The sequence below is a fragment of the Pituophis catenifer genome, unplaced genomic scaffold (assembly GCF_029215685.1).
Source record: "Pituophis catenifer annectens isolate HBS135680 unplaced genomic scaffold, rPitCat1.0.hap2 SCAF_1, whole genome shotgun sequence".
Lineage (NCBI taxonomy): Eukaryota > Metazoa > Chordata > Lepidosauria > Squamata > Colubridae > Pituophis > Pituophis catenifer.
Window position 1 is genome coordinate 342393291 of NW_027256881.1, and position 8859 is coordinate 342402149.

The window sequence follows — 8859 nt, forward strand, 5'->3', positions numbered from 1 at the left end:
TCTAGCTGAGGGGTCTCCTCCAACCTTGGCAACTTTAAGCCTGGAGGACTTCAACTCCCAGAATTCCCCAGCCAGCTTTGCTGGCTGGGGAATTCTGGGAGTTGAAGTCCTCCAGGCTTAAAGTTGTCAAGATTGGAGACCCCTGATCTAGCTCACCCATGCTAAGACAGGCAGGCTTCCCACGACTCACTAAACCCCCCAACCAACCTAACCCAGGTTTAGTGCGTGGGTATGAATGAATGAACCAAACCACGTTCCTTAAAAGAACCAACAATGCACAGTTTGGAGAGAGAGACTGCGCTCCCGGGCGCCTGGTTGGGGAGGCGAGGTGAGGCGCCGACAATTTCCCCCCCTCCCCACCAGCGTTGCCTCGGCAACCCCAAGCGGCTTCCGCGTCATCCCGCCTGGCCATTCAGCCTACAATTCCCGAAAGGTCCCGCGAGAGGAGGGCGGTCCCTGGCAGGAAACGGCGCGGCCGGGCGCAGGGCTGCCCTTGGAAGAGGCATCGCTCCGTCATGGCGCCCCGCACATTCCCTTTGCTCAAGTGAGTCGGGCGGGCTTAAAAGACGGTTTTTGTAACGGCAGAGAAGGGGGGAACGGGGGGGGGGCGCGGAAGGCGGGGAGGGGGAGAGAAGAGTCGCGAGACGGGACCCCCCCTCTCCAGCTTCGGGTCCCGGGGATTCCCCCGATCTGGAAGCCCTTAGTTCGGTTGAGAGCCCCTCCCTCCAACTTGCCCTCCCCATCATCTCATGTCATAACTATATTTTTTTTTGCAGAAATGCAGATTCGTTTTATTTAGAAATGCATGAAAGCTTTGCAAGGGATTCTCAAGATATTCCTGGTGTAGGATGGTATAGTAATATTAATAATAATAGTAATAGGAGAGAACCTTGGAGGTCTTCTAGTCCAGCCCAGGATAGAATGATATATAGCAGTGTTTCTCAACCTTGGAAGCTTGAAGATGGGTGGACTTCAAGTCCCAGAATCCCCCAGCCAGCAGCGCTGGCTGGGGGATTCTGGGAGTTGAAGTCCACCCATCTTCAAGCTTCCAAGGTTGAGAAACACTGCTATATAGGATCTCCTGCTTGAGCAGGCGGGGCTGGACTAGAGGACCTCCAAGGTCCCTTCCAACTCTATTCTGATTTTCTTCTCCCCCTGCCCCATACAGTTTTCGATAGGGAGACAATTAGAAAAATGTCTGTGGAGATTCTCAGCCATCCCATGTCATGGTTATCCCAAAGGTGCTTTGTTTTAATCAAGAGGAAACTGGACTTTCTGGTGTTTTTTTTCGTTTTTGTTTTTTCATGTTGCTTTTCATCCAAGAAGCTTCTTCAGCTCGGACTGGGTGGTGGAGGATGGCAGTCCAGCTGTCTGCAAGGAATATAAAGCCTTCCGTCGTCCTCCACCATCCAGTCAGAGCTGAGGAAGTATAGGTGGTACCTGGCTCAATAGCAGTAACTGTGAGAGGGATTTTGGGAGTCCTAGTGGACGATCACTTAAATATGAGCCAGCCGTGTGCAGCAGCTGCCAAAAAAGCCAACACAGTTCTAGGCTGCATCAACAGAGGGATAGAATCAAGACCATGTGAAGTTTTAAGACCACTTTATAAGGCCTTGGTAAGGCCACACTTGGAATATTGCATCCAGTTTTGGTTGCCACGATGTAAAAATGATGTGGAGACTCTAGAAAGAGTGCAGAGAAGAGCAACGAAGATGTTTAGGGGACTGGAGGCTAAAACATATGAAGAATGGTTGAAGGAACTGGGTATGTCTAGTTTGATGAAAAGAAGGACTAGGGGAGACATGATAGCAGTCTTCCAATATCTCACGGGCTGCCACAAAGAAGAGGGAGTCAATCTGTTCTCCAAAGCATCTGAAGGCAGGACAAGAAGCTAGAACTAAGGAGAAATTTCCTGACAGTGAACTCCGGGACCAAGGGCAGGTCTGTGTTAAACCCCAGTCATTTAAAACCTTGCTAACTTAAACCATAGTCAGTTAAAAACTTGCTCTGTTAATAACAAACCTTAATTGTGGCTGTGTTAAACCACAGTCAGTTAAGACCTTAATTTTGTCAGGCACTTGAATTCACTTGCTTGTTTGCATCCCATCTTTATTTTTACAAATAACTCAAGACAGGAAATGTATCCAATTTACCTCCTATTTTTCCCCACAACAACAATCCTGTGAGGTAGGTTGAGCTGAGATAGATAGATAGATAGATAGATAGATAGATAGATAGATAGGTATAGGTATAGGTATAGATATAGATATAGATATAGATATAGATATAGATATAGATATAGATATAGCAGGGGTGAAATCCAGCAGATTCTGACAGGTTCTGGAGAACCGGTAGCGGAAATTTTGAGCAGTTAGGAGGACCGGCAAATACCACCTCTGGCTGGCCCCAGAGTGGGGAGGGAATGGAGATTTTGCAATATCCTTTCCCCAGGAATGGGGAGGGAATGGGGATTTTGCAGTATCCTTCCCCTGCCATGCCCACCAAGCCACACCAAGCCCCGCCTACAGAACTGGTAGTAAAAAAAATTTGGATTTCACCACTGAGAGATAGATATAGATATTTGGTCCCCGAATCATCCAGCTGGCTTTCATACTTAAAGTAGGACTACAATTCACCCTCATTACATCCACTGCCATCAGTTCGAATCCCAGATTGTTGGGGGGGAGGGGGAGGCAAGAGGCTGACTCTGCAAACCGCTTAGAGAGAGCTGTAAAAAGCACTGTCAAGCGGTCTATAAGTCTTAAGAAGCGCTATTGCTAAAGGAACTTTTATATATTTTTTTCTCACGCAGGTTGATGGCCAAAGCAGGACTGGCCGGCGGCGCCCTTTACGTGGTTTACTCCCAGGGGCTGCTGGGGAGCAGCGATAAAGGTGCCGAAGCCCTCCATAAAGCCAAAGCAGCTGTTCCTCCAGCCGTGGAAGAATGGACAAAGTATTTCGGTTGGCAGGTGAGCCCAGAGCATCATTGTCAAGGTCAACTTCAGGCCTGACGCAGGTCATGGATGGACCTCGGGGGTCGGGGATGGGGGGCTGCGGATCTACATAGGAGTGGGATCTCCAAAAGAAGGAAGTACAGGAAGTCCTCGACTTACAGCGGTTCGCTTTGTGACCATTCAAAGTTATAATGGCGCTGAAAAAATGGACTTATGACCATTTTTCACACTTACAACCATTGCATCCCTAAGATCACGTAATCAAAATTCAGACGCTTGGCCACTGGTTCATCTTTATGACGGTTGCAGTGTCCCGGGGTGATGTGATCCCCTTTTGCGACCATCTGATGAGCAAAGTCAATGGGGGAAGCTAGATTCACTTAACAACCGTGTGACTCACTTAACAACTGTGGCAAGAAAAGTCGTAAGATGGGGCAAAGTTCAGTTAACAAATGTCTCATTTAGCAACATATATTTTGGGCTCAATGATGGTTGTAACATGAGGACTACCTGTATTAGAATACAAATAATCCTCGACTTAACAACTGTTTATTTATGACTTATTCGAAGTTACAACGGCACTGAAAAATGTGATTTATGACCAGTTCTCACACTTATGACCATTGCAGCATCCCTAGAGTCAGGGGATCATCTTTGGGTGTTTGGCAACAGGCATATATTGGTAGTCCTCAACTTATGACCACAATTGAGCCCCAAACTTCTTTTGTTAAGCAAGACATTTGTGAAGGGAGTTTGGCCCCATTTTAGAACCTTTCTTGCCATGGTTGTTAAGTGAATCACTACAGTTGATAAGTTAGTCACCCCGTTGTTAAGTGGAGAAGTCACCCCTTCTCCACTGACTTTGCTTGTCGGAAGGTCGCAAAAGTGGATAACGTGACCTTGGGACACAGCAACGGTCATAAGTATGAACCAAGTGCTAAGCGTTTGAATTGGGATCGTTGTGACCATGGGGATGCTGCAAAGATTGCAATTGTGAAAAATAATCCTAAATCACTTTTTCCAGAGCTATTGTAACTTTGAATGGTCACTAAGTAAACTCTTTTAAATCGAGGACTATCTGTTTATTACAGATTAGGGGTTTCCAACTTTGTCAATTTGAAGACTTGTGGACTTCAACTCCCAGAATTCCACAGCCAGCATGGCTGGCTGTGGAATTCTGGGAGTTGAAGTCCACAAATCTTCAAGTTGCCAAGTTTGGGGAGCCCTGTTATAGGTTCTCTATTAGTGGAATCTTTTGCAGCAGCTTTACATCAAACTTCATTCTTTTCCCCTTGCGAAACTGGTAGAATTTGAACACAGCACTTTCTCTCATCCTTCGCTCAGACCGAACCCTTTTTTGGCAAATATCTCAGTCTATTTTTTGTCTTTCATTTCTGCAGCTTCCAGCGGTTCCAAAAACTGAATTTTCCCTCTGCAATGCCTGGAACTCAGGTACAGTGGGGCTGCTTAGACAGATCCCTATCCTGCTTGTGACCGCAACCATTTTTTAACTCGGGTTCTTTGAAGGTGGGGCAGCTGTGAGGACTCTTAAAAAGCGTGACTAAGAAAACAAGGCTAAGGGGTGTGAGGTTCTGGGCACAGGCTGTTATTCACTTTGTTTGGTGTTAGCCTAGCAACCAGATGTGACGGCCTCTAACTCTGATGCGTTACTTTTCTTCTCTTTAAGAATTTTATTTCATTTCAAAGAAATGAAAAAGGTTAAAATACAACATTTCAACCAAAAGAAGAAAGATGGAGGACGGGAACAGTAGGGAAAGATTTAAATGCAGGATTCAAGTAGGAAGGAAAAAAGATGGGAGATAGGAAGGAAGGAAGGAAGGAGATGGAAGGAAGGAATGAAGGAAAGAAAGAAATGGGAGAGATAGGTAGGAATGAGATGGGACATGGATGGAAGGGAGGAAGGAAGAAAGGAAAGAAATGGAGATAGGAAGGAAGGAAAGATGGGAGATGGATGGATGGAAAGAAAGAAAGAAAGAAAAAGAAAAAGAAAGAAAGATGGGAGATGGAAGGAAGGAAGGAGAGTGAGAAAAAGAAGAGAAAAAAATTGGAGATGGAAGGAAGGAAAGAGATGGGAGATGGATGGATGGAAGGAAAGAAAAAGAAAAGGAAAAAAGATGGAAGATGGAAAGAAGGAAGGAGAGTGAAGAAAGAAAGAAATTGGAGATGCAAGGAAGGAGGGTGAGGGAAGAAGGAAAGGGAAAGAGATGGGAGATGGATGGATGGATGGAAGGAAAGAAAAAGAAAGGAAGGAAGGAAAGATGGGAGATGGATGGAAAGAAAGAGAAAGAAAGAAAAAAAAGAAAGAAAGATGGGAGATGGAAGGAAGGAAGGAGAGTGAGAAAAAGAAGAGAAAAAAATGGAGATGGAAGGAAGGAAAGAGATGGGAGATGGATGGATGGAAGGAAAGAAAAAGAAAAGGAAAAAAGATGGAAGATGGAAAGAAGGAAGGAGAGTGAAGAAAGAAAGAAATTGGAGATGGAAGGAAGGAGAGTGAGGGAAGAAGGAAAGGAAGGAAAGAGATGGGAGATGGATGGACGGATGGAAGGAAAGAAAAAGAAAGGAAGGAAGGAAAGATGGGAGATGGATGGAAGGAAAGAAAAAGGAAGGAAAGAAAAAGGAAAGAAAGATTGGAGATGGAAGGAAGGAAGGAGAGAGGAAAAAGAAGAGAAAAAGAAATTGGAGATGGAAGGAAGGAAAGAGATGGGAGATGGATGGATGGATGGATGGAAGGAAAGAAAAAGAAAAAAGGAAAGAAAGAAAGATGGGGAAGGAAGGAAGGAGTGAGGAAAAGAAGAGAAAGAAATTGGAGATGGAAGGAAGGAGAGTGAGGGAAGAAGGAAAGGAAGGAAAAAAATGGCAATAAGAAGGAAAGGAAGGAAGGAAGAGGAATCAAGGGAGGAAGCTTAGAAAGGGAGAAAGGAATGAAAGGAAGGGAAAGGAAAGAAATAAATAGATGATAGAGGGAAGGGAAGAAGGAGGGAAGGAAGCAAAGAAGGAGAAAGGGAGAGGAACGGGAAGGAAGGACAGAAAAAAGCTTCCAGTCTGCTTAACCGCAGATATAAATGCATTTATATTTTATCCTCTCTCTGTCTCTTGTCAAATTACCTTCTTTCCCTTCTTTCTGTATCCTACCGTTTCTAAGCCCCAAACCCATAAAATCCCGAGCTCACGGAACAGATCGCTGATTCCCGAATGTGTCGTTTAAATTCTCCCTCTCGTTTCTCTCTTTTTTTTTTTTTTTTGCGCAGGGGTCCGTACTGTCATAAGTGCCCTTTCCATCGCCCCCACCAAGAGCTGCGAATACACACAACAAGGATGGAAATACATCAAGGAGCTGGTGAAATGAAGGCAGCTGCCGGAGCAGCAGCGTTGCGTCGTCCTCTTGCCGTCCAGCAGAAATTATCTCCGTCCAGCTTTGCAGAAAAGCAACCCTGTTTTATAACCAGGGGTTATAAAAGAGCCGCCAGACAGCCTATTTTTTTTTTGTTTTTCATCAGACTGTTCTGACTCTTGATTTCTGTATTTGGCAAAGCCAGTTCGAGGTCGGGATAAAGCTGTTGGGGCCCTCGTCTCTTGGCCGCGTTACCAAATTAAAGTTGGAATGTGTGGGTTTGCGAAAAACTTGGGGAGTTATTTATTTCCCTTTTCTTTTAAGGATCCGAGAACAGTCTGAACGATTCGGGTTAGGGATTTGGAAATGGGGGAGGTAGGAATCGGCTGTTGGCTTCGAGATGGGGTTGGTTGGTTGGTAGCCACCAAAGCTGTGGTCCCTGGTGGACCCCAGCCTTGAGAAGGATTTAGAGCAGGGGTCTCCAACCTGGCAACTTTAAGACTTGTGGACTTCAACTCCCAGAATTCCTCAGCCAGCATTTGTAGATTTTTAATTCCCAGAATTCCCTAGTCAGTATTTGTGGACTTCAACTCCCAGAATTCCCCAGTCAGCATTTGTAGATTTTTAATTCCCAGAATTCCCCAGTCAGCATTTGTAGATTTTTAATTCCCAGAATTCCCCAGTCAGCATTTGTGGACTTCAAATCCCAGAATTCCCCAAACAGCATTTGTAGATTTTTAATTCCCAGAATTCCCCAGTCAGTATTTGTGGACTTCAACTCCCAGAATTCCCCAGACAGCATTTGTAGATTTTTAATTCCCAGAATTCCCCAGTCAGCATTTGTAGATTTTTAATTCCCAGAATTCCCCAGTCAGTATTTGTGGACTTCAACTCCCAGAATTCCCCAGTCAGCATTTGTAGATTTTTAATTCCCAGAATTCCCCAGTCAGTATTTGTGGACTTCAACTCCCAGAATTCCCCAGACAGCATTTGTGGACTTCAACTCCCAGAATTCCCCAGTCAGAATTTGTAGATTTTTAATTCCCAGAATTCCCCAGTCAGTATTTGTGGACTTCAAATCCCAGAATTCCCCAAACAGCATTTGTGGAAAGCTGGCTGAGGAACTTTGGGAGTTGAAGTCCACAAGTCTTAAAGTTGATTTTGAGAAGTCCAGAGAAGGACCCACCCACTAAGGGCAGGTTTAGCCTTGAGGGAAGATGACCAAGATAACGAAGGTGATGGTCCTTCTCAGATATCCGATAGGAGGTCACACAGAAGACCTTCAAGACTTCTCCTCTCTCAATCCAGAGTGCAGGATGTGGAATTTTGGAGGCCAATTCTGCGTGAATTGAGGAAAATTTCCTAACCTATAAACACAATGGAATCCAGGAGTGGGCCTCCATTGTTGGCTGGGTTCAAATGAAGTCTAATCAAGCATCTGTTGAGGGTGTCCATGTCTTACCTTAGATTCCTGCCCCAAGCAGGGAGTTAGATCAGGGGTTTTCAACCTTATCCATGTTAAGATGGGTGAACTTCAGTTCCCAGAATTCCACAGCTATATCTATCATCCATCTCTCTCTCTCTCTCCTACCGTATCATCTCCCTCCCTCTTATCTATCAATCATATCTGTCTGTCTGTCTATCCATCCGTCTATCCATCCATCTATCTATCTATCTATCTATCTATCTATCTATCTATCTATCTATCTATCATCTCTATCTACCGTGTTTCCCCAAAAATAAGACCCTGTCTTATATTTTTTTGAACCCTGAAATAAGAGCTTGGCCTTATTGCCATGCGCTCAAAAGCCCGATTGGACTTATTATCAGGGAATGTCTTATTTTGGGGGAAACGGTATCTATCTATATCTATCTATCTATCTATCCATCTATCCCTCTCTAATAAAGGAGAATATTTGTAGCTCAGGGTTGAAATGAGGAGTCCTTGATGCCCTCTGAGCTTGTTTTCTTGCAGACGTTTCATTACCCAACTAGGTAACATCATCCATGTTAGTAAGGAGTGCTGTTTGCTGTCAGTTTATATTCTGGTGACTTGCCTGTCTGTGTGGGTAGGAGCGGTTTTAGAGATTCTTTGGTTGGGCTGTTTACTGTTGACTCTTTGGTACTTTCTTGATCGGGGCATTGTTTACTTGATTGTCGGTCTGATGTTAACCTTGGAGTTAATCTAGGCTGATTGCTGGTGGAGAAGTGCTGGAGTCTTTTCTCCTTTTGGCTGGTTCATTGTCTTTTTTGCATAGTCTGCAAGTGTTGTTAATGTCAGTGTGTCTATTGATAGCTGGTTTGTCTGGGTGCCAGGTTTCTAGAAATTCCCTGGCATTTTTGGACTTGGCCTGGATAGGATTGTTACATTTTCCCAATTGAAACTATGGTTAAATCTGTCTATATGTTGTCTATATCATCTCTCTCTCTCCCTCACACACACACATCTATCGTCTGTCTGTCTATATCTCATCTATCTATCTTATCTATCCATCCATCCGTCTATCATCTATTTAATCTATATATCTACCGTACTTTTTGGAGTATAAGGCA

The 8859-nt window shown here is 44.5% G+C and overlaps 1 protein-coding gene across 1 annotated transcript; it reads left to right on the plus strand.

The window, feature by feature from the left end:
• Positions 1-462: 462 nt before the first annotated feature.
• MICOS13 (mitochondrial contact site and cristae organizing system subunit 13) lies at positions 463-6596 on the plus strand. Its single transcript, XM_070931887.1, has 4 exons — positions 463-544; positions 2813-2969; positions 4355-4406; positions 6224-6596. The coding sequence occupies exons 1-4, from the start codon at positions 516-518 to the stop codon at positions 6319-6321; spliced, it is 336 nt and encodes a 111-aa protein (XP_070787988.1). The 5' UTR covers positions 463-515; the 3' UTR covers positions 6322-6596.
• The last annotated feature ends 2263 nt before the right edge of the window (positions 6597-8859 follow it).

What these genes read in the sequence shown, in the direction of transcription:
- MICOS13 (XM_070931887.1), top strand. Translation starts at nt 516, where the DNA reads ATGGCGCCCCGCACATTCCCTTTGCTCAA. An exon ending in CGCACATTCCCTTTGCTCAA is followed by an intron (nt 545 to 2,812) that starts GTGAGTCGGGCG and finishes TTTCTCACGCAG; the next exon opens with GTTGATGGCCAAAGCAGGAC. An exon ending in CAAAGTATTTCGGTTGGCAG is followed by an intron (nt 2,970 to 4,354) that starts GTGAGCCCAGAG and finishes TCATTTCTGCAG; the next exon opens with CTTCCAGCGGTTCCAAAAAC.